A 25,798-nucleotide genomic window follows, 5' to 3' on the forward strand; every position below is an offset into this window, starting at 1 on the left:
AAACAGGTAGGCCATGTATGAGGCAAACATCTTAACCCTGTACGGCCTCTCCAGTCCCCATCTTGTCTGTGGCACAGTACCAGAGAAACCTGAGTCTCTGCTGTAGTGAACAGCGGGAGTGACAGGGGTTTTCAGATTCCGGCCATAACTGAATCACAGGGAGATGGGGTGGAACAATGCGTCAAAACACAAACTGGGGGCCAGAGAGATAGCTATCAAGCAGGAGGCTTGCCTTGCACGTGGCCAACCCGGGCTCAATCCCTGTCACCCCAAATGGTTTCCTGAACCCTGCCAGGAGTAGTCCCTGAGTGCAGAGCCAAGAGTAAGACCTGAGCACCTCTGGGTGTGACCAAATAAAAAAGGGGTTGGGGGAAGCTAGAGACTTGAATGAAGGCCCCTTGGAGAAGGGGAAATTACCTAGGGACCATTATCTAAGGAGATGAGTCAGTATTTAGAGAAATCATAAAATCGAGCCACTGCCTATGGGTGTAGAGGTTAATCTGTCATGAATTCCCCCAGTGTCTCGGGTTTGGCCACAGCCTGTCCTCAAACTTAACTGTTGCTCATAACCATCGGGGGGACTTGTCAAGGCAGAGACCGCAGGAGTACTTGCACCTTCAAGAAGTGTCAGGCCTCGGCCAGTGAGATGAAGATCTGCAGACAAAGAGTCAGATAGCTGATATCCCAAGACTTCCCAAGGTCGACTTTGGGCTCTTGGATAAGTGAAGTCCACAAGTGAAGTCACGAGCACTGTCACAGGGGCACTCTGTGCAAGGGGATTCTGATAACAGTGTCATTCTGGTGGCCCTGTTCAGGCCTGTCTTCACTGGAAAAATAACCTGGAGGAGCTGCAACCCACTATGTCACTGGGTAACCTTTGTTCCACAGCTTCTAATGTGTGAGCCCATACAAACATACCCCTTTAGGAACATATGACAGCTTCCGTCCACCAAAAGTCTGTGGGAACCATGATATCCACAAGAGCATTATTCATTATGGGCAATAGCAACCGGAAACACAGGCAGGGGTCATCAACCCATGACAAAAGTTTCGCGAAGTGGGATTTTCAGCTATTGAAAGGAAAGACTAAAACTCCTGATTTACACTAGAGAAGGGTAATTTATTTATTTATTTATTTATTTATTTATTTATTTATTGTCTTTGGAGCACACCCAGTTATGCCCAGGGCTTACTACTGGATCTGCACTAATGGCTTCTGGCGGTGCTCAGGGGACCATATGGGGTGCCCACCCAGATAGAACCCAGGTGGGTCATGTGCAAGGCAAAAGCCCTACCCACTGTTCTATCTTTCTGGCCCCAAGAGGAGTGAATTTTTCCCTCTTTTTTTTTTAAACTGAATCACTGTAAGAGCGGTACAAAATTGTTCATGATTTCATTTTGGTCATACAATGTTCTAACACTCATCCCACCACCGGTGTGATTTCCCAGCACCAGTGTCCCCAGTTTCGCTGCCACCCCTTCAAACCACCCCAACCCTCCCACCCCAGCCTCCCTCTGTGGCAGGAACTGCGCTTCTCTCTCTCTCTCTCTCTCTCTCTCTCTCTCTCTCTCTCTCTCTCTCTCTCTCTGCATTATGATTTGTGATACAGATGCTGAAAGGCTATCATGTATATCATGTATAGCTTTCAACTCTCAGTTCTTATCCAGACTGGACAAATTCCAACTAAAATTGTCATAATGGATGTAAGAGGAGTAATTTTTAAGTGGGTATTGTCGGCCCCTGGGAGATAGCTCAGAGAGCTGGAGTGCAGGTCTTGCTTGCACGCAAGAAGCCCCGGCGCCCAGCACATGACCCCTGCCACTGGCAATTGATGATCAATGATTTATTACCAAGGGAGTGGTCCCACCAGATCACCGACTGGGAGCCGCCGCCCCCCCCTCACCCCGCCTATGTTAAGTGAACAAAGCCAGACACGAATGAGAACGTTCTGCCTTCTTTCAAGAATACCAAGCACAGCAAGAACTTCCAAGAACAGTCAGAACGAATCTATAGCGACAGCAGAATAGTGCGCTTACCTGAGACTGGCGGATTGGGGGAGCAGGAGGGAAGTGCGGGGTCGGGTAGTAGGGCGGGGGGCGGGCGGTGGCTATTGGCGAACTTGAGGTTGTGGATGGGGAGGTGATTGCTAGGCGTGCAACATGCAGACGCAGTAACGGAGCGCGCCACGGAAGGTGGGGGCATTTTAGCGAGTGGAAGTTAACAGAACTTCTCTCTCGGCTCACATCCGCAGCCGCACCCATAGAAAGTCCCAGGAGGTTCAGACCCCGCTGCAGAGAGTGGCCCCGGCCCCGGGCGTCGGGTGTCCTCCTCCCAGCAGTCGGGATCCCTAACCCCTCTCTCTTCCAGGGCCATCCAAGAGCAGGGCGGCCGCTACCCTTCCGCTAGGTGCTGGTTTCTCCCAGGGTCCGCACTGGTGCAGAACCCGAGGGCCTCCTATTCAGTGGCGGATGCCAGCCCCAGCGCCCTACCCTCCCTTGTGTCCGCCGGCCGGGCCAGTCTGTGCCCCGCCCCTGCCTGCCGTCCCGGGCTCCCGCCGCCCGCCCGCCCGGGGTCCGGCCACGCCCCTGCCACGCCCCTTCCCCGCCCCCTCAGGCTCCCGCTGTGAGTCTATTTGGGTCAGGTCACGCCCCTGACACGCCCACCTCAGCTCCCTCCGCCCGCCTGGGGCCCAGCCACGCCTCTGCCACGCCCCTTCTCCGCCCACCCTGGCGCCCGCCGCCTGCCCGGGGTCCTGCCCCGCCTCCTGCCCCGCTCCCGCCCCGGCGTCCTCCCGCCACGCCCCTGACCGGCCCCTCCTTATCTGGCCCCGGGGGCCTCAGGCCCGGGCAGGAGGCCGGAGGACAGGGACCGCGCGATGTCCCGTGGAGCCGGACTGGTTCGCACCACGTGCAGCACTGGCGGTGCTTTTGGCCCCGAGAGCGGCGCGGGGCCGCCGGGCGGGAGCCCCTCGGAGGGGCTGCTGGACTCCGTCTACCCCCGCACCTACCCGGCCCTAATGAAGGTGGCGCAGATGGTAAGCGCGGGGCGCGAAGCGGGGGGCGCGCGCGGGGAATCCCGGGGGCTCGAGGTGCCCCCGAGACGTGGGGGGGGCTGCGCCGCCCGCACCCCATCCCCGTCATTACCTCCCCAGGGGTCCCAACGGGGCGCCCGCTCCGGCAGACCCCCGCGTCGGAACCGAGCCCCCCACCCGCCCCGGGGTCCTGCTACTCGCCGACCTGGGCTTCGCCTCCAGGGACCGCAGTTTTTCCAGAAACCCATCTGGGGCCTAAAGCCGCCCTCGGACGGAAACCACGGGCCGAAAAGTTCCTTTTCGTCTTCCTTCCTCTTCTCGCTGCCCCGTGGGCTTCGAACCCGTGCCGGGGGGTGGGGCGCGGCTGCAGGACTCCCTGCGCCCCGCTAGCCAGCAGCTGGGCGCGCTTGCCGGAGGGAGGGCGCGGGGGGGGAGAATGGGGGAGCCCTGTGGGCGGACAGCGGGTGACCCAGTCCCCTGGGGACAGGCCAGGTCGCGGGGGACCTCAGATGGCAGCTTGTCCGTGGGGGAGGCCTGTTCTTGAGGAACCCGCATTTTGGGGGCCCAGCTGGAATCACTGAATGGGAGTCACCGTGGGGGCAGGCGGGCTGAGGGCCGCCCCGGAGGATGGATGATCCCGTGCGGCACCGGCTCCTTCTACCCGGCTCTCCTGCCTGTTCTATTGTTTCTCGGTCTTCTTTTCTCCTACTCCCCCCCCACCCCGCCCCCTTTTTTACTTCTTAAAATACTTTTAACAGCTTTTCCGTTTGGTGTGTTTAAGTACACTGGGTTAGGCCGCCTCAGCACTCTGAAATGTTTGCAGGCAAGAGTGGTGGAGGGCGGGTTTTGCAGAAGGCGAAGGAGGGAGGTCCGCCAGAGAGGGACAGCCCTCCTCGGGCTGGCTGGAAGCAGGGGGGGGTGGGGATGGGGGGGGAGCCTGCTTGTTGCAGGGTGCGTGTATACACACCAGCCCCACGGTCTGCACACAGCGCTAAGGCTGTTACTCCCCATGCTCAGGGCTGGAACCAGGGCCCATCGTCCTTGGCCCCCTGCAAAAGAGATCTACCTAGATGAACGGGAAATTCGGAAGCAGAGGATCTTGGCTAACAACAGAATCAGTGGTGGCGGTTTGAGCAAGGCGGTGTTGGTATTTTTGGAGCCCATAAGCAGAGCTCTTGGGGCGGGAGCCATAGGATGGAGGGTAGGGGTGCTTGTCTAGCACTTGTGTTTTGTCTGACCCAGGTTCGATCCCTGGCATTTTATATGATCCCCTGAGAATTGCCAGGAGTAATTTCTGAGTGCAGAGCCAGGACTAGTTCCTGAGAACTACTGGGTGTGGTCCAAAAAGCAAAACCCAAAACCTACCAATGAACAGAACACCTAAACAGCCCTGTTTACTGGGAGGCAGTCCTGTTTACTGGCTCCACATGCTCCCCCAGCACCCGTGGGAGAGACTGAGCCCTCTGCCGTGTAGCCCCTGAATGCTGCTGGGTGTGGCCTGAGCACTGGAAGAGAGTGGAACGGGGAGGTTAGTGCAGCGAGATGGAAATCAGACAGCGTGTGGGTTCACGAATTTGGTGAAGGAAGATGTAGAGAGGCTGGCATTGCCCCATAAGGTCCCCCCACTAAGCCTCTTTAAGTTATTTTTTATGGCTTTGGGGCCACACCCGATGGTGCTCAGGGCATCCTCCTGGCTCCGTGTTCTCTGTGTGCCTTTCATTTCAACTGAGTTTACCTTCTTCCTGCCGGTGGCTACAGACTGCCTAAGCAGAGCCCCTGGGAATGAGGGTGTCCACAGAGGGTGGTTCTTATAATAACAGAGACAGTTGAGGACCCTCTCTAATCTCTTGTCTAACATCTTCTCCTCTCCCACTTTCCTGCGGTGCCTGCTTGGGTATTCGATGTTCCCGTGGCTTTGTTGGGAAGCACATAGCTGAGTTTCAATAGTGGGGGAGGGGCTGCCAATGGTGGCGTCCTTCAGACACTCTGGATCGATACTGTTGTCTGTTGAGGTGTCGCTTCCATGTGGAATGTAGCCCCCTCTGCCCTGGGATTACCCAGGTCCTCTTTGCCTCCTGGTCATGCTCCGCACTCCGGCCAGCTTGTTGCCTTCAGGAATGCCTGAGAAAAGGCTTCCTTCTCAAAATGACTTTCGTTCTCCTCTCAGGCCTCTCTGGTTCATCCACTGCTAGAAAATGAGAAAGTGAGAATGTAGGAAGAAAGCGAGTTTCTAAGTGAAAGTGGAGTGTCCTTAAAAACCACCCTGACCTGGTTTCTGGGGTCTTTCTTTTAGACTAAAGAGAGGGGTCTCAGTCCTTGGGTTGAAGAGAGTGAGGTGTTTGGTTGCTAATTGGTCATTCCTAGCACGTCATTCGTGCTAGGAATGACATGCTGTATATCAGAGGTTCCCAAAGGTGTCTGTCACCCCTTTTCTAGGGGAAAAAAATCAACGTGTTTCCCCTCCCCCCCAAAATCTACCTCCTTTAAGTAGACAAACATAAAGCACCTGCAGTTATACCTGAGACTGCTGCTCCCCACCTCCCACCCCTGCTCCAGTGCCTCTGGGTAAGGGTGATATTGCCCACATGGGGAAGCACTGCTGAATGCCATGTATGTTGCATTAAAGATTTTTTTCAGAAAGCAGTCAAGTAGTGTTTTTTGTTTGTTTGTTTGTTTCTTTGGGTTTTCTTGGGTTTAGTTTTAGGGTCATACCCAAAAGTGTCCAGGGCTTACTCCTAGCTCTGCACTCAGGGAGTCACTCTTGGTAGTCTCAGGGGACCCTAGGGTGCTGGGGATTGAACCTGGGTTGGCTTTATGCAAGATAAGCGTCTTCTCTGTTCTACTCTCTTCGGCCCCATGAAGTAACATTTTGACCAAGGGGGAAATGGTTGGAAGTTAAGTAACCAAAGTTCCACCGCTGTGACCAACCCCAGCCTTCCTGCCCCAAGAAAACTTGCTAACTGATCTGGGAATTAGATATCACTTGGGGTGCCATTTTACTCCCAGTAGTGGCAGTACTAATAACAATAAGAGGCCAGGGAGGGGAGGAGGTGAAGACACCAGATCACTGTTCAGATGCTTTGCAGGTGGGGATGGCAGGGGCAAGATCTCTGCCAGGAGAGCATATGTCCGCCCAGAGCTACAGAGCAGCATTACTCCATGGGGGAGGAGGGTGTGGTTGGGCCACACCCAGAATGCTTAGGGGTTACTTCTCATTCACTGATCACGCCTAGCAGGGCTTGGGCTGGGACCAGATTGCTGGCGATCAAATCTGGCTTGGTGCAAAGGCAAATGCTCTAGCTGAATTTGTGAGCCTAAGAGCAGAAGAGAGATTGCTAATGCATTGAGGGGGTTCCTTGGGGGAAAGGGATCACTGTCACTGTCCTCCCATTGTTCATCGATTTGCTCGAGCGGGTCCAGTAACGTCTCCATTGTGACACTTGTTATGTGTTTGGCATATCGAATACGTCACGGAGAGTTTGCCAGGCTTTGCCATGTGAGCAAGATACTCTCGGTAGCCTGCCGGGCTCTCCTAACGGGGCAGAGGAATCAAACTTGGGTTGGCCATGTTGGCTGCATGCAAGGCAAACACCCTACCCGCTGTGCTGTCGCTCCAGCCTGGGGGAAGGGGATGGTAGAAATTTTTTTTTCTTTTTGGGTCACTCCTGGCGATGCTCAAGGGTTACTCCTGGCTCTGCACTCAGGAATTACTCCTGGTGGTGCTGGGGGATCATATGGGATGCTGGAAATCAAACCCGGGTCGGCCGCGTGCAAGGCAAATGCCCTACCCATGGCACTATCGCTCCAGCCCTAGAATATTTTTTTAAATAAAATCATGTGTGATACAGTGATTTACTGATGCTGACTGTGCAGACATGTATTGTACACTTTCAGTGCGTAGAAAGTGTACAATACATGTAAAGTGTACAATACTCAGTACAGCTGTTCAAAGAAATTGATGGAGGGAAAGTTGGGGTGTGGTAGAGATGCCCTGTGTGAAGGCTCATGGTGCCAGCCACAGGTCTTTCATTAGCATCCCCCATTTCTACTCATGAGGAAGGGTTACGCGCTATCACGGTCTCAGAGTCTTCGTCCCAAAACCAGGTCTTTAGGCTGCCCCGGGGTGAGAAGAGCTGGAGACCTTGGGGTGTGGCATTGCCAACATCCTCTAGCAGAGGGTTGGCACAGCAGCCTCTTAGGAGAGCCACTTTATCTTGGTTTTTCTTTTGTTTTGGGGCAACAGTGCTAAGAGCTTACTCCTGGCTCTGCACTCAGGGATCACTCCTGGCAGGACTACGGGAACCATATGGGGTGCCAGGGATCAAACCCGAGTCAGTTGTGTACAAGGCAAGTGCCCTACCCTCAGTGCTATTGCTCCAGCCCCTACCCTGGTCTTTCTGCAGAAAGATTGGGCTGGGAAGGAACCTTCCCTCTCCTTGCCCCTGCTCCCCCCAAGTCAGCCTCTGGGTTCAGAGACTTCTTTCTACTGGGGGATCACGCCCGGAGGAAGATGAGAGGGACAAGAACCACCACTGAATCTTTGTTGAATTTTGTTTTGGAACCACACCCAATGGTACTCAGGGGCTATTCCTGGCTCTCTGGTCAGGAGTGACCCCTGGTGGCTCTCAGGGAAACTATATGTGGTACCAGGGATTCAAAAAACCAGGGTTATGGTCCTCACAACTGCATGCAAGGCGAGTCGCTCATCTCCTGAAGAGAAGAGTATGGGCTAGAGAGTACAGCAGCTAAGAATCTTACTATGTATTAGGCTGATCTGGGTTCGATCCCCAGCACCCTATATGATCCCAGAACACTCCCTGAGCACAGAGCAAGCTCTGAGCACATCTGAGCACCACTGGTTATGGTCCAAAAACCACATAAAAAGATGATTGTGAGTTTCCTTCCTTCCTTCCTTCTTTCCTTCCTTCCTTCCTTCCTTCCTTCCTTCCTTCCTTCTTCCTTCCTTCCTTCCTTCCTTTCTTTCGAGGGGGAGGTGCATGCCTGGCTGTGCTCAGGGCTTTCTTCTGACTCTTCACTCAGGGTTTATTCCTGGTAGTGGTCAGGAGACCTTATGGGGGGGCAGTGGGGGGCTGGGGATCAAAACCGGGTTGGCTCTGTGCAAGGCAAACGCCCTACCTGCTGTACTATCACCCTAGCCCCAAGATGAATATGAGTTTCTTAGGTTGGTCATGTCCCCATTCACATCTTGAATGCCTGGGTAGTACATTGGGAGAAGGAAAAACATAAAGCCAATGCGTAAGATTTGGGAGACTCTTAGCCTTCCCACTGCTGACATTTCAAAAGAGGCTTCATCTCATTACATTCATTATTTGAGTATCTGTGATGTTTTTAACCCTGCCCTTTCTACTTGCGCCCAAACCTAGGGGCTGTGCTATTTTCAGAATCCTAAGAGGGAAGCAGAATCAGAACATAGTTTCACAAGCAGCAAAAACAGAAGCCTAAATAACTTCCAGAAAGTTTATTTATTCAACAAATACTTGAGCATCTACCATGTGTTAGGACACGGGGGAGAAGAGTAAATAAGACAGATCAACTTGTCCACCTTACATTGTAACGGAAAATCAACATTGACCAAACGGTTATTAACATAAAATTATAACCTGGGACAAGACCTATGAAAGAAAGGTATTCATCAGCACAGGGAATTAATGAGGAGGTCTGACTTGTGTGGGTGGTAGGCCAACGCTTCTCAGAGGAAGAGGTATTTGGAGGATGAGGGAACCGCATTAACAGACGGAAGAGCACAAACATCAGATCTGAATCTGTGGAGGAAGTAGGGCGGACAGGAAGGGGAATTGTGGATTGACTATAACTACAGAAATGTGCTTGACAGGTTCCAAAGCCTGACAGATCCCAGTGAGAGTATGAGCCATATTCTAGAAAACCGGGAAGTGTTATGTCAGTATTAATCCACCACAGAAGTCAGAGTCTCTTGACCTGGAGCCATCGTGCTCCTTACGGGCCACTTTGAATTTTGGGGTGCAGTTCAGGGGCTTCCCCTGGCAATTCTTGTCCAATCGGGCTGGCAGTTCAGTGCAAGAGTCCAATGAGTTAACGAGATATACAGCGGGTAAGGCACTTGCTTTGCATGTGGCTGACCGGGTTTGATCCCCCAGTGCTACTTTGGGTCCCCCAAGCCCCGCCAGGCGTGATCCCTGAGCACCGCCATTCTGTGGATGTGGTGCTGCTCAGGTTCTGTGGTACCAGGGGACATAGGGAGACCCTGGCAGTTTTCAGGGGCCTTGAAGTTTGCACCCAGTGGTGCTGTTGCTCAAGGGACCAGGTGGTGCCAGGAATCAGACCCAGGTCCACCCCCTGCCAGGCAGTCACCTGTGCCCCATGGTATCGCTCCTGCCCCACAGTCTGGAATTTTCTATTTGTTTGGTTGGTTGGTTGCTTTGGTGCCACACCAGCTGTGCTCAGGGCTTACTTCTGGCTGTACCTGGAATTACTCCTGGTGGCGCTTGGGGGCCCTATAGGGTGGCAGGTATGAAATCTGTGTTGGCCACGTGCAAAGCAAGTGCTGTACCCCCTGTACTATCTCTCTGGCCCTTCCACTATCTTGTTTTTTTCCTGACTCTGCCCCACCCTGCGGGGTTCTGCAGTTTGGTTTTACCCAACATTTTGTTGTAACAAGTCATGGATGGGACCAGTCACCTCCCCGTTGTGGGTCAAGATGCTTCCCCCTCTGCTGTTCTAGCAAAGTTCTGAGGAAATTCCCAGCTGACAGATCCATAAATGCCACCTGGGAGTAAATGTGACCTTTTGCCCAGAGAAAGGCAGCTTTCCTCCTAAGCATGGTGGCATTAAAGAATTAATCTACTGGGGGGGGGGGGGGAGGAAGAATTTTCTACACTCTTAATTTCTAGAAAGAATGGGTATACCCTTTTATCATTCAGAAATTTCAGAAATATTTTTAAGTTTTGATAGGATCTTTGGTATCCGAAAGTGGTGGCGAGGGACTAGAAACTTCCTGAATACTTTCAGTTGTGCTGGTGCTTTAAGCGTTGCGGTGGTTATGGCATCTGTGTGCGTTGAAGAATGACTGTACCCGTTCAGCTAGGCTTCGGCGTGTAGAATTCTTCTTTATTGTTGTTGTTTGCTTTATTTTGTTTGGGGGCCATACCTGGTGATGCTCAGGGCTTGCTCCTGGCTCTGCACTTAGGAATCACTCCTGGTAGAGCTCAGGGGACCATATGGGATGCCAGGGATTGAACTCCAGTCTTAGAATTTCCCCGAGCTGGAGAGATAGTGTAGCAAGTAGGACATTTGCTTTGCATTCAGCTGACCTGAGTTTTGATCCCCAGTACCACACATGGTCTCCTGAGCACAGAGTCAGGAATAACTCCTTCAGCACTATTGGGTGTGGCCCCAACCCCACACCTGCCTCCTCACCCCTGCAACCACCCTGCCCAAAAAATGTGTCTCAGCAGCAAATCACATGCCTTATACGACACCTGGGCTTGATGAACATCACTGAGGGGAAACACAAGAAGAGAAAAAACTCCCCTTCAGCCAGGGAGATGGCTCAGGGTCCGAAAGCTAAAGCCTGCCTTGCAGGCCTGATTCCCAGAGTGCTGGTGGTCCATTCCCCCCAGCCCCCAATCGCTCTGCCCTCTGTGACCATGATCCCCCCTATACTGCAAGGGATTTCTCACCCTGCCACATCTGGCTAAGTGTGGTGTGCCCGTGGCAAGTGCATGGGGGAACCTCCCCACCCCCCCATAGCAGGGCTGGCCGAGCTAAGTACAATTCCTCCCACACAACTCAAGGGGGAGCTAGGCACCCCTGAGTCATTGCAAGAGCACCATGAAGGGGGGAACAGCAGAGGGAGTGCCTTATTCTCCCAGACACCCCAGATATCACTTGCCTTCCTTTGGGAGCCTCCACCCCCTCCCCCAAAAATACCTGGGGGGGGGGGGCTATGGGCTCTCCTGAGCCTGGAGGTGGGGCATGCATCCTAGAGACTCTCCATGATCTCCCAGAACCTTGCTTGGGTACCCCGTACATGCACAGAATTCCTGCTGCAGGGGCCAGAATTCTCCCTGCCCTCCGCAGGCCTCCAGCGCAGCCGTGTGTGGGCAATTCAGGTCCTCTGTGGCTGACGCCGCTGCCCAACACAGGCACAGGCCTATGCCCACCGATGCTACCACAAGCTCATCGCACATCAGCCTGGGAGCTCCTCCGTCCCATGGCTGCCCCAGCTCAAGCCAGCTGTGGCCTGAGCAGTTCCTGGCGCTGGTGGTCATACTCCCCCACAGCTGCTGCGCCCGCCCGCCCCATGCCCCCTACTCCTGCTGATGCCCAGAATCAACCCAGATGTGCATTAGCCCCTCCACAGAGAAGAGGCTTCACCAGTTCTGTCTCCACCCAGGCAGTGGTGGGCACTGCATTTTTTTAAAATTGTATCTCTGTGAGATACAGTTACAAAGCTTTCATGTTCGAGTTTCAGTACTATAGTGTTCGAACACCCATCCCTCCACCAGTGTTCATTCTCTATCACCAATGTCCCCAGTATCCCTCACTCTCCCCCACCCCCTATCCCACCCCATCCCCTTCCTCTGTGGCAGACAGTTTTCCTCTTACTCTTTCTCTACTTTGGGGCATTATGGTTTACAATACTGAGAGGCCATCATGTTTGGTCCTTTATCTACTTTCAGCACATCTCCCGTCCCAAGCGATCCTTCCAACCATCATTGACTTAGTGATCCCTTCTCTTCCCCAGCTGCCTTCTCCCCCAGCTCGTAAGGCAGGCTTCCAACTATGGAGCAATCCTCCTGACCCTTGTCTCTACTGTCCTTGGGTGTTAGTCTCATATTGTGATATTTTGTATTCCACCAATGGCACTGCACTTTTGAGGGTCAGCCACACATCTGTTTGGTGGATCACTGGAAGGACAGGGGGTTTCTCAGTGGCTCCCCTAAGCCACTCCAGAAAGGACTGCCATTAGGAGAGACCCCAGGTCATTGCTCTAAGGGAATGGAAGGTGGGGAGGAGAGAGTCCAGGAACCTTGGGGAAAGCCAGGGTCTCGCCAATTATAGTGTCACCTCGAGATGTTTTTTCTCTGCTTCCTCTTACACTTTCCACGAAGAAAACAGTACCAACTGTAATACTGTTATTAATAATAGAAAGCCTTTTTTTCTCTCAATGATAAAAATAGTACTTTAATAAGAACAACAATAGGCCAGAGAAAAAGTGGGAGGGGTTAAGGTTGTTCCCCTGCACTCTGCAACCTGGGTTTAATCCTGTTGAATGGGTTTAGTGGTCCCTACAACACCTCAGAGAAGCCTCTGAGCATAGGGTTATTAAGCATGAACCAGCCCTCCACCCCAAGATAAACTCCCTCGTTCACTGAATCCCATGTGTGATAGCCACAGGACTGGGTATTTTCACATTTCCATTCTCTGGATAGGTAGGGCCCACCATTGTCGCATTTACAGAGGAAACTGAGGCACAGAAAGGTGTCTCACAGTTGTAGTCATAGTCATTACTGTTAACGCTGGGGTTTGGAGGCAGGAGGCCACTTAAGCTCTGGAACTCATCAGAGGAGCCCAGGAGGTGATTTCCTGTCCAGGGAAACGGCCTGAGTGTGTGTGTGTGGGGTGTGTGTGTGTGTGTGTGTGTGTGTGTGTCCTGTCATGGAATGTAATTTGAAAATGATGTGCTAACTGCCCGAGTTTGGCTGTAGTGTGGCTTACTCCGGGTTCTGCTTTGTGGGGGACAGACTGGCCACAAGAAGGATGTGCTGGAATAGGCGCTCCTTTGGCCAGTCATGAAGCCAACCCAAGTGGAGAAATACCGCCAAGGTATGGCACAGCTGGAGTGTGTGTGGAGCAGACTGGGTACCTGTTGAGGACAGCTGGGCTGCTGGGAGGCTTAAGAGTAACCCACAGGAAAGGGCCAGGAGAGAGCCCTGGGGTGGGGGTGGGGGGGGGTGGGGCTATGTTGAAACTATGCTGTGTCGTAACTGAAACGGCCCTTTTTCCCTTCAAGATACCAGGGATCAAACCCAGCACACGTTCTACACAGACCAAGATGTTTTCCCCTTTTTTACTGAATCACCGTGAGATACACAGTTGCAAAGTGGTTCATGATCTGGTTTCAGTCATACAATGTTCCAATACTGGTCTCATCACCAGTGGCCATTTCCCAACCACCATTGTCCCAATGTCCCTCCTGCACCCTCCCCTGCAGCCTGCTGCCTGCGTCTATGGCAGATACTTTTCTTTCTCTCTCTCTTTCTCTTTCTCTCTCTCAGACGTTTAGCCATCTTCTGCTATCTCACAGGAGATCAGACTTTTTTTGTGTATTTAAGACTTTATTAGGTCAGTGACTGAATAAATAGCAAGCTCCCCGTGACGTATTCGATATGCCAAACACAGTAACAACAAATCTCACAATGAAAACGTTACTGGTGCCCGCTCGAGCAAATCGATGAACAACAGGAGGACAGTGCTACTCCTACATTATAAAAAAAATTTTTTTAATTAAAAAAAAGACTTTATCAGGATTTTTTCTTGGCCAGGGGCAGGGGGAGGGGGTCACACCCAGCGATGCTCAGGGATTACTTCTGACTCTGCACTCAGGAATTACTCCTTGTGGCGGTGCTTGGAGGACCGACCATATGGGATACCAGGGATCAAACCTGGGTCAGCCGCATGCAAGGCAAATGCCCTACCCGCTATACTATCGTTCCAGCCCCTATCAGGACTTTTAAAAGGAGAACTTTCTAAATAATAAGACTTCTTTAAAGAAGTTCTTAAAAGAATCCTTGAGCCAAATGTCGGTCATCTGCCTTTGGAAACTGATCGTTGTTTTTTAAAATCAGATTCTGAAATGTCACCGTATTGTCTGCTTTCAGAGTCTGAGGGATTTTCTACTGCTCTTGAGAAAGACCCTGCGTTGTGTTCCATGGAAAGTTCCAGAGTTCTTGTGTTCCACTAACCCTCCAGGTGTTAAGATCCTGGGAAGTCTAAGGGATATGGAGACCCGTGTGACCAACATAATTCTTAGAATTCCTTAGCACCTTTGGGGAGTGTTGCCACTTACTGCCCTGGTGATAGGAATTCTTGTCTAAGGGAAGCAGGCGCATGCAGGAGAAGGTGCTAGACTAAGATGGGTTTCGGGAGCCTAGCCCCAGCCTGAGCTTGCAGAGGGCTTTGGGAAGGGAGTGGCCTATACACAGTCTTCAGGGTTTTTTGAGGCAGTGGCACAGAGCTGCTTCTGTTTAGCAATTAGAAGAAATAAACTCCCAGAGCCCTCTGGGCCATGCACTTCCAGCTATGCCCTGGGAACGATTAGCAAGAAGTTGCAAGTGAGAGGCGATAACAGCAGAATACCCTCCCCCATCTTCTCCCCTCCCCCCCCGCCCTGCAGTATATTTGGGGGTGAATTCTTTTTTTTTTAATATATTTTTATTAGTGAAACACCATAAGGTACAGTTGTAGACTTACAAATTTTTGTGCTTGGGTTTCGATTATACAATGATCAGATACCCATCCCTCCACCAGTGCCCATTTTCCACCACCATGGATCCCAGTATCCCTCCCATCCCCATCCCCCCATCCCACCCTGCCTCTGTGGCAGGGCATTCCCTTTTGTTTTCTCTCTTCTTTTGGATGTTGTGGTCTGCAAAAGAGTCATTGAGTGGCAGTCATGTTCGGTCCATAGTCTACTTTCAACATGCATCTCCCATCCTGGGAGGATCCTCCAAACACCCTTTATTTGGTGCTCCCTTCTCTATCTGAACTGCCCTTTCCCCCAGAATGCCCGGCTGGCCTCTAAGCCATGGAATAATCCTCCTGGTACTGATCTCGGCTATTCTTGGGTATTAATCTCCTATTTTGTTACTTTATGTCCCTGGGGGTGAACTCTAACTTGGAAGAGGGAGCCTCAAGAAGCAGGCCATCTGAAATACCCACTTGTGTCCTTTTGGAAGCATTAGGAACTTTCAGTGGTGCTTCTGTCGGATCTCTACAGAGGCTCTGAGTTGATGCACTCAGAGGTAGAACCAGTGAATGTCCCAGCCAGGGGATACGGTGGCTCAGCAGTCAGGTGCGTGCAGGAGACTTTGGCTCAGTCCTGGCACTGCAAATAAACAAACTGTCACTGTCATTGTCCTCCTGTTGTTCATCAATTTGCTCGAGCGGGCCCAGTAACGTCTCCATTGTAAGACTTGTTACTGTGTTTGGCATATCAAATACGTCACGGGTAGCTTGCCAGGCTTTGCCGTGCGGGCTAGAAACTCTCAGTATCTTGCTGGGCTCTCCAAGAGGGGCGGAGGAATTGAACCTGGCTCAGCCGAGCTGGCCACATGCAAGGCAAACGCCCTACCGCTGCGCTATCGCTCCTAGATTTTAAAAAATTCATAGACATGACTGTGTCTGTTGTAACTCCTGGGGAGGACTGAGGCCATAACCAACAGAAAAGGTTTCCTGAAGAACTGTTTTGCCTTTGGAGATGGTGGCCCCATCGGCACACTCGTCCATGTAATGAGTTTCACTTGGAAAAGGTTAAAGGCACACAGGTTGTTGCTTTGCTGATGTGAGCGCAGTTTCACAAAGATTCCTCCAGTGTCCCCATGGCAGATAGTATTCTCTGTGCCCCTTTGGGCAGAGGAAGGGAACTCAGCAGGTTCCCTGCCACCCCCAGCCCCTCCGGGGCCCGATGGGCCCCTGTCCCTCCCAGCCGGTTCCTCTCTCCATTTGTTGGGTCAACAGTCCTGCACCAAGAGATCGCTCCTTCAACATGTAGATGTCCTAATACGATTTAAGGATGAAAAGTTACTTCCCAGATGGAGTGGGATTGCGTAGTGTCCCCCACCCCTAAATATTTATTAACTGTCCTGCTCCCCCGAACCTCTGGATGTTGCATGGCTGGAGCATGGCTCTCCCCAGATGTCCTTAATCCTGAAATGATCATCTGGGTAATGACATTGCTTAGAAGGCGAGGGTACCGAGAAGATGGAGCAGATTTGGCAGCCCAGAAAGGCCAGGGCACCCAGAGAAGCTGGAGTGAATAAGGAGATGGAGTCTTCCTCAAGGCTCCAGGGAGCAAAGTGCCCTCTCTGTGCCTTGATTTTTTTTTAAGATTTTATTTTTATTTTATTTTATTTTATTGCTTTTTGGGTCACACCCAGCAATGCACAGGGATTACTCCTGGCTCTGTGCTCAGGAATTACTCCTGGCGGTTCTCAGGGGACCATATGGGATGCTGGGAATCGAACCTGGGTCAGCCACATATAAGGCAAACACTCTACTCACTGTGCTATTGCTCCAGCCCCCTCTCCCTCCCTCCTTTGGGTATTTTTTTTACAATACAGATACTGAAAGGTTATCACATATATATCTTTGCCTACTTTAAACACTTCAGTTCTTACCTATCCTCCACCCCACACACAGTTGTGGTAGACTCCAACCATTGACCAGTCCTCCTAGATCTTGTTTTCCCTGGCCTTGGATATTAGTCTTTTACTGTAAAGGTAAAGGTAAAGGCCCTCCCGTTGATCGTCGATTTGCTCGAGCGGGCCCAGTAACGTCTCCATTGGAGACTTTGTTGTTACTGTGTTTGGCATATCGAATACTCTCGGTAGCTTGCCGGGCTCTCCAAGAGGGGCGGAGGAATCGAACTCGGGTCGGCCATGTTGGCCACTTGTAAGGCGAACGCCCTACCGCTGTGCTATCACTCCAGCCCACAAAAGTCTTTTACTGTATATATTTTTTTATATTCCATAAATGAATGTAGTCATTCTATATCTGTTCTTCTCCTTCTGACTCATTTCACTCAGCATGATACTCTCCATGTCCATCCATTTATCATCTGTGCCTTGATTTTGTCACACTGAGACTAATGGTTGACTGTTGGCCTCTGGCACCGTGGAAGAAAACATTTTCACTGGTTCCATCCCTAGGTGGATGATCCCCAAGCACTGTTGGGAATAGCCCTTGGGCACCCAGGTGTGACCCAGATCACTTCCTTCTCCCCCAAGAAGATATTCCCGGGCCAGAGCAAGAGTACAGTAGGTGGGGCTCTTGCCTTGCATGTGGCTCATCCAAATTTGATCCCCAGCACTCCATATGGTTTCCCAAACCCACCAGGAGTGATCCCCAAGCACAGAGCCAGGAGCAAACTGTGAGCATAGTGGCACACAAAGATGCTTTTGTTGTTTTAAGCCACCAAATTTATGGCGGTTTGTTCCAGCAGCTACAGGAATTGAACGCAACCAATAAAAGATTTCCACACTAGTCAGCCCTAAAACTTCAGCCTCCAACCTAGACTGTAGGCACGCCTTCTGTTCACCACCAGACTAATAGAAGGTGTGTCTCTTTGCTCTTTTTCAGGATTGCAGTATCAGGTGGCCACCCTCCCTCCCTCTCTATGGCGACTGCATTTCAATTCTCTTCATAGTAGAGGTGTTTGCTAAGTAGCTTTTCCAGAGAAACGGTTCTTTTTTTCTTTTCTTTTTTTTTGATTGAATATCCATGAGATAGACCATTACAAAGCTGTTCATGGTTGAGTTTCAGTCATACAATGATCCAATACCTATTCCTCCACTGGTGTATTTTTCCCACCACCAGTGTCCCCTGTTTCCCTCCCACCATCCCCCAACAACCCACCCCCCACCCCCAGCCTCCCTCTATGGAGGCACTTTCCTTCTCTCTCTCTCCTTTTCCTTTTGTGCATTATGGTTTGCAATATAGGTACTAAGAGGTCGTTGTGTTTGTTCAGGGCATTCAGTATTTCTTTTGGGACAGTAAGGCTGGGGTAGATTTTTAACTGGGTGGCAGCTTTGGGGTGTGGATGTGACTTGCCGAAGCTTCCTGAAGTATAGGGAGGTGAGGGGAGGCAGCCCATCCCGACACTAAGAAAGCCTGGAGATTTCAGCCACAAAACCCATCTACCAGAATTGAGAAACAGTTCTTGACTTGCTGCTGAGAGAAGCAAAATCCTAAAGACAGAGACAACATGATGAGAATATCAGGGTCACACTCAAGTGGCAGGGCAGAGACGAAGTTGGGAGTGCATTCCCCAGAGGCATGAATGAAGGGCCCTCAGCCTCCCCTAGCCAGAAAGATATTAGAGCATTCTAGTAGGATCTTTAAGTGTGAGATATTATCTAGTTCACAAATGACATCTGATGGTGATCCCATTAGCCCCGATTGACCTGTTTTTTTATAATTTTATTTTTATAAAGTGGTTCACTATATTAATAACTTATTACATTTGATATTCCAACATCATTACACTTTCCCACTACCATTATTTTGAATTTTCCCAACCACCACCCAAGCTGCCCCAATAGAAGGCCCTAAATTATTTATTATTTATTGCTTGTTATGAACAATCTGCTAAAAATGAACAAAAAAGATTTCGTTAGAAGAAAGTATGTGAAGATTGTTGTATCTCACCCTGGAGCCATTAAGCCCTTGTTTAAGAGATTACTAACATGTTCTTACAGATTCTCGTGTGCTAATATATTTGTTTTTTATATATTTATATATTTGATTGTTTACCTTCTACTTTATATCCCATCCAATGTGGTATGCTATTCCTGATACATCAGTGGTATAGATATGAGATATCCGTGTGCTCCAGGAATTCTATGACCGTTGTTTGTAGAAGTATCTGGTGATGATTTATGTATACTTCTGTAACTTTTGATTGATTGATTTTGTGTGTGTGTGTGTGTGTGTGTGTGTGATGACAGGGATCAAACTCAGAATCTCAAATACACGAATCAGGAGCTCTCTGTCCCCAGTCCTGTAACATTTTATTTTGTGTTTGTTTGTTTGTTTGTTTTGGGTTCACACCCAGTGGCACTCAGGGCTTATTCCTGGCTCTGCTTCAGGGATCACTCCTGGGGATGTGGTGCTCAGGGTTGAACCCGAGTCAACTGTGTGTGAGGCAAGTGGCCTGCCTTCTGTGCTGTGTTTGTCCAAACTGTATCTCTTTAGTATGTTCATTCAGGGAGTGTCTTCATGACTGACAACTGTGGAGAGTCCCAGACTTTGGGGTTAGTTCCTGTCATTGAGTTTAGTTGAGTCATGATGGAGGAACCCCCTAGTCTCAACATTTGTAGCCATGATAGAGGCAAAAGAAAAAGAAGAAGGGGCTGGAGCAATAGCACAGTGGGTAGGGCATTTGCCTTGCAAGTGGCCGACCCGGGTTCGATTCCCAGCATCCCATATGGTCCCCTGAGCACCGCCAGGGATAATTCCTGAGCACAGAGCCAGGAGTAACCCCTGTGCACTGCCAGGTGTGACCCAAAAAGAAAAAAAAAAAGAAAAGAAAAAGAAGAAAATGGAGCTGTGTTTAGCAGTGAGGCACCTTATCTCAATTTCAGTGCTTTTATTTTCACAAAAGTCCTTTGCAAGCTTCCTGTCTAAAGTTCATAGTTAGGGGCCGGAGCGATAGCACAGCAGGAAGGGCGTTTGTCTTGCACACGGCTGACCTGGGTTTGATCCCCCACATCCCATATGGTCCCCTGAGCACTGCCAGGAGTAATTCCTGAGTGCAAAACCAGGAATAACCCCTGAGCACTGCTGGGTGTGACCCAAAAAGGAAAAAAAAATAAAACAAAATAAAATTCATAGTTAATTGTTTAAGTTAAACTGAACTGCATCTCCTATTTTTTAAAAGCCAAGTCTGAGCTCAAATGTCACCTCTGTGGTGCCACAACCAAGATGTGCTTGGACTTAGCACCACCCAATCCTCCACTGTCCTCCTGTTAGCTTGGTGGGAATGATCCCTCAGTCCTGCTGTTTCCACAGTCCCTTCCAGCCCCTGGACCCAGTATCCCAGCATATACTGAGGATCCGTGCAGTATCTGTGCAACAGACTCTTTTATGCTCCCTTTGCTGTGGCCTTGGGGTATTTCTAGCTTCAGGGCTGCAGTCCCGCAGACAGTTCTTTCGATACAAACACCTGATAGTGGCCCTGCTTCTGGTTTTCATCATGGAAGGCCATTGGTTCTGAGGGATCACTTCTGGCTCTCAGCTCAACTCTGGGCACCAAACAGTGCTGGGAATTGAACCTGGGTAGGCCACATGCCTGGTACGCACCCTACCTGCTCTACTATTACTCTGGCCCTCAGAATTTCCATTTTATGTCAGCTCTTTTTCAGACTGACTAAATGTAGATTTCACAAGCTCTTTTTATTTTTTTTTAAGACATGTTTATAGAAAAGCACAAAGTAAGGACACTAATTCAGAAATTGACTAGAGAGAAGCCCTGGGGTCCGGCATCCAGGTTTGGGTGGGCTCCCTGTGGGTGACCTGGTCCTGTTGAGCGCCTGGGAGGTCAGACAGTGTCTTCCCATGGGAGAGACCTTGCTGAATTAGGAGAATGTCATTTCCACCTGTCTTCAAAGAGGCAGGGGCAGGATTTCTTTTGAGGTGCCTGAGATTGAACCCAGGAACTCACACATGCAAGGCATATGCCCAGCAGCTGAGCTGCCCAATAAGCCCTTCTTTCTTTCCTCCAAGTTCTGTTGTTCCTATTTGAAGATCAAGAAACCAACCAACCAGCCCTGCTTCCTCTAGGACCCCTCCTTTCTGGTTGGTTGGGATGGAGACAGCACAGCAGGTAGGATGCCTGCCTTATATGCAGTTCTGTTTTTTTCCCCCTTTGTTGTGGGTTTTGTTTTGTTTGGGGAGGAGGGCTGTCCCAAGGCTTCTTTAGCAGGGTCCTCTGGGCAATACTCAGGGGGTTTTTTTGTTGTTGTTGTTTTTCTTTTTTGGGTCACACCCAGCATTGCACAGCATTGCACAACAGAGGTTGCTTCTGGTTCATGCACTCAGGAGTTTCTCCTGGCAGTGCTCAGGGGATTATATGGGATGCTGGGAATCAAACCTGGGTCGGCCACGTGCAAAGCATACTCCCTACCCACTGTGCTATCACTCCAGCCTGGCAACATTCTGTTTTTATTTGAACAGAGGTTCAATGTAAGGGGCTTGAGATGTGGTGCTGGGGATGCTGGATGCTGTTCAGGGGCCATGGGGTACCAGGGAGCACATTCGGGTTAGCCGCATGCCAGGCAAGCACCATAAACCTAATCCGGACCTCCCATCTGCTTTCAAAGGGCAGTGCCCATCCTCCCCGCACTCCCACATTTAGAAGTAATCCCCCTCATCTCTACCGCCCCCTCCATTGTAGGTTCTTCTTTCCTCCCAGAACTTTCCCCCACGCCTCTTTGTGGAGTGATTATGGTGAGTCTTTCCACCAGGACCTGAGTGGCAAGAGGCCGCAGGGCTCCAAGATCCTCAGGCTCTAGTGGCTTGAAACATGTCTGTAGTGAAGAGACATCTCTTGTTCTCCAAAGCATCTGGTCATAGTGTACCTTGCGCCTCTGGCCGCAGCCTGGGCCCTGACATGACACTGAATGGGGGGGGGACCACCGCTGGGTGGGTCTCCCCACCCCACCCTGGGCACACAGCTTGGGTCCTACGGGCCAGACCAAGAGCCACAGAGAGACTGCCGCAGTGGGAGAGCGCCTTTCTTTTTCACTTAATTAAGCTGACAGCTTTCCACTGACTCACACCATCAAAACAGCCAGCCCCTCCGCCAAAGCAAACAGAGAGAAGCTGAGGAATGAAAGGAACGGCTGTCAGCACAGCCGCTAGGTTCCTGACTCCGAGCAGCACAGGAAGCGCCGAACTGTGGCATTGCCCGGCTCAAGGCTGAGCCTGGGTGCCAGGCCCGGCCGCTCGAGTTCAGACACCCGTTTCTGCCTTGGATGCTGGCCCTGCCTGTGCTGTGCTCCTTGGCCTGCCCTATGCCTGGCACAGACCCTGCGCCTGCTCTGCGGGATATTTACTCAGCGTCTGCTCTGTCCCTGGCCTGTGCCAGCTGTGGGGGCTGGGCCAGGGGCAAGGCCAACCTGGCCCCTCCCCTGTGGGCCCGGAAGTCTGGATGGTTCTGGACAGTGTGCTGGTGTCCTACTGCAGCACCCCCAAGGCTCTGGGTTTCAGGCCGAGAAAGAGGCAGTCAGTCCGTGTGTTTCATTATTCACATGAAGGTCCAAATAGCTAATCAGTTCGAATGTCTTCTTCTGTTATTTTGGATTTTGAGCTACACCCGACCATCGGTGCTCAGGGCTCACTCCTGGTTCTCAGCTCAGAAATCACTCCGGGCACCAAATAGTGCTGGGAATCAAACCTGGGTAGGCCACGTGCTAGGCATGCGCCCTACCTACTCTACTATTACTCTGGCCCTCAGAACTTCCATTTTATGTTGGCTCTTTTTCAGACGGACTAAATGTAGATTTCACATGCTCTTTTTCTTTTTAAGACATGTTTATAGAAAAGCACAAAGTGATGACACTCGTTCAGAAATTGATTAGAGAGAAGCCGTGGGGTCCGGCAGCCACCAGATTCGGGTGGGCTCCCTGCAGCTGACCTGGTCCTGCTGAGCGCCTAGGAGGGCAGACAGTGTCTTTCCGTGGGAGATATCTCGCTGACCTCCAGAGCCGGGCCCCTGAGCTCTTGTTTACCTTCTCTCAAGTGTCCCCCTCCTGCTGGCCCAGAGGCATCTGGGCCAGGGCAGAAGCTGGTGGCCCTGAATGGCCCCTTTGTCTCACCTTGCGGCAACCTGGCAAGGTAAAGGCAGGAGTGGCCAAGTTCTGCCTCTCCCGGATCTTTTGAAGCCATGAAGACTGAAGGGGTGTGGAAGGTTCTAAATCGAGGTCTTTGTTGTCCCCTCAGCAGGACAGAGAGAGAGGGGCCAGAGTGATAGGACAGTGGGTAGGGCGCTTGCCTGGCTGGCACAATTCCTACCTGGGTTCCATCCCTGACATCCCATATGGTTCCCCAAGCCCCGCCAGCAGTGATCCCTGAGCACAGAGCCAGGAGTAAGTCCTGAGCACAGCCAGTGTGCCCAAAAAACAACAACAACCAAAAAAAAAAAAAGACGGGGAGCAGAGACCACAGCCTCCCCACCTGGGGCTGCCTTCTGAAATGCTGTAGCTGAGTTTGGAGGCTGGAGCAATAGCACAACAGGTAGGGCATTTGCCTTGCACGAGGCCGACAAGGCCGACCTGAGTTTGATTCCTCTGCCCCTCTTGGAGAGCCCGGCAAGCTACCGAGAGTATCTCGCCTTCACGGCAAAGCCTGGCAAGCTACCCGTGATGTATTCGATGTGCCAAACACAGTAACAACAGGTCTCACAATGTTACTGGGCCCGCTCGAGCAAATCAATGAACAGCGGGAGGACAGGGACAGTGATCTCGGGAGTGCAGGCCACTGTATGGCCTGCCCAGGACCAGGGTGGCAGAGAGAAGCTGGAGGAGGAAGAAAGGATGAGAAGGTGGCTGTGCCCCATGCCCTGGCAGGCTTTCTGCACCCTGGCAACCCCAGGCAGCCAACGCAGGCGAGAGAGGTGGCCATGGGGGCTGGGCGCAGCCGCAGGGTGGGCACAGCGTGACAGCCCATGTGCCTCCGGAACCCAGGAACCCAGCTCACCTGAGCGTGTCAGATCAAGGCATCGAAGGCAGCACCTACCTCCTTGCTGGGCCAGGCCGAGGGGTTGGGGGTGGGAGTGGAGGACTGTAAGCAGCCTGGCGCGTACCGACATGCCCCTGTAGCCTGGGTCCCTGGGGACCCCCCCCACAGGACACCCCTGCTTGTCTCCTCCAAGGGTCCATGGCTGGGACCACCAGCCCTCACTTCCTGGCTCGCAGCTCGCTCTGCTCTTGCTGACCAACACGCGGCTGCCACTTGGCTCTGCTGGGCGACCACACTGACACCCCATGGGCCTTAGGAAGTGGACACCTGGCCCATCCCTGCCAGTTGCACACCTGCACTCAGTCTGACAGGGACAACTCACCTGTTCCTGAATTTGCCCCAAACACTGATTGGTGCCAGGACTGAACTGGGGCTGGTCATGTGCAAGGCAAGTGCCCGACCCAAGAGCCATTTGTTTCATTTATTTATTTATTTTATTTGGAGGGGAGGAGGTGTTGGTTCACACCTGGTGGTTCTCAGGGCTCACTCCTGGCAAGCTCAGGGGACCATAGAGGGTATTGAGGATTGAACCTGGATTGGCTGTGTGCAAGGCAAGTGCGCTATCTGCTGTACTATCACTCTGGTATCCTTATGCCCTTTTTTTTTCAATTCTATTTTATTTTTATAAAGTTGTTCACCGTCCTTTATGACATTCAATATTCCAACACCAATCCCGCCACCATTATACCTTCTCACCACCATTATTTTGAATTTTCCACCACCACACAAGCCTGCCCAAAAAGGAGGTCCTAAATAGTTTATTTTGTATTGCTTGTTATGAATGATCTGCTAAAATGATTCAAAAACATTTCCTTAGAGGAAAGTATGTCAAGATTGTTGTGTCTCATCCTGGAGCCAGTAAGCCCTTGTATAAGAGATTACTAGCATGTGGTTACAGGTTGAGCCTTGTGTGCTTATATATATACATATATGCACATATATATATTTTATCGAGAGTGGTTGCCTTATTCTTATACACATTTTAAAGATGAGAAACTGAGGGCCAGCAAAAAAGATGATCCAAAGGGCTGGAGTAAATGTTTTGCATGCAGGAGTTCTGAATTAAATCCCCCAGACTGCAGACACCCCCTGAGCACTGAGCCAGGACCAGTAGCCCCCAGCACCACTGGGTGTGGCCTAAAAAATAGTTAATTCATTAAAGTGATTGTTGTTATTTTGGTTTGGGGGCCACAATGTGCTCACGTCACTCTCAGTGGTGAAGGGGACCATACAGTGCTGGGATCTAACCAGGCTCAGACTCATGCAAGACAACAAGTTTGCTAAACCCTGTACTATCTCTCTGGACTGACAGTAATAATTTTTTTGAGCCACACCCAGCAATGCTCAAGGGTTACTCCTGGCTCTGCACTCCTGAATTACTCCTGGTGGTGCTTGGGGGGCCATACGGAATGCCGGGGATTGAACCCAGGTCGGCGGCATGCAAGGCAAGCATCTTACCTGCCATATTATCGTTCCAGCCCCACAATAATAAATTTAAAGATAAGGAAACTGAGGCATGGGACAGTTGAGCGGCCCTCTAGTAGTTGTATCTGTTAAATTTGCTTGTGCTTTTGTGACCTGTGGGACTTGCTAACCGGGTTTTGCTTATTCCACTTGGAATCTAGCCTCTGGCCCAGGCCCAAACCTCCTCCTCCACTTCCCTCTGGGTACCACTGACAGTCAGACATCCTTCACAGCTGCGATGTTCCCTCAGTGACGCACACTTTCGCTCCATAATGGCCCTTGTATACTTGCTTTGTCATTTTTTATCCCGGACTAATTTGTTCCTCCCCAGGCTGGCACTGGTTTGGCATGAGGCTGCCTGGCTATTTAGTGAAAGTAGCGAGCGCCCACTCTCCAATTCAAAAGGCATTTGCATCTGGCACGTGCCCAGGGCTGGGTGCCAGGTCTCCTGCTGGGACTGGCCCGACAGCTTCTCCAAATATTGACTTCCCCAGGCTTGTCGCCAAAGGGCCAAGGAACATAGCTATTCCACCTGCCTCCGGATTTCCTTAGGATGAAGCAAATGGAAACTCACATCACCTTGGATCCCTAACGCTAAGCACAGGGCTAGGATGGGCTTGGCATTTCCTACAGAATCACTGAATAAATGATGACTCTTCTTCCCTTTTTATTGATTCACGTGAGATACACGGTTACAAAGTTGTCCTGGTTGGATTTCAGTCATGCAATGTTCCAATTCCCATCCCTTCACCAGTGTACATTTCCATCAGTGTCCCCCATTT

At 51.2% G+C, this 25,798-nt stretch overlaps 1 protein-coding gene across 1 annotated transcript in view; it reads left to right on the forward strand.

Moving 5' to 3' along the window:
* Window positions 1–2,831: 2,831 nt before the first annotated feature.
* The window catches only part of CMTM7 (CKLF like MARVEL transmembrane domain containing 7), a 52,221-nt gene continuing 29,254 nt past the window's right edge, over window positions 2,832–25,798 (forward strand). The window contains exon 1 of the mRNA XM_056129599.1: window positions 2,832–3,035. Coding sequence (XP_055985574.1) covers window positions 2,877–3,035 — 159 coding nt within the window. The 5' untranslated portion in view covers window positions 2,832–2,876. The remainder of the gene's footprint in view (window positions 3,036–25,798) is intronic.

The sequence above is a fragment of the Sorex fumeus genome, unplaced genomic scaffold, assembly GCF_029834395.1.
Source record: "Sorex fumeus unplaced genomic scaffold, SorFum_2.1 ptg000072l, whole genome shotgun sequence".
Taxonomy (NCBI): domain Eukaryota; kingdom Metazoa; phylum Chordata; class Mammalia; order Eulipotyphla; family Soricidae; genus Sorex; species Sorex fumeus.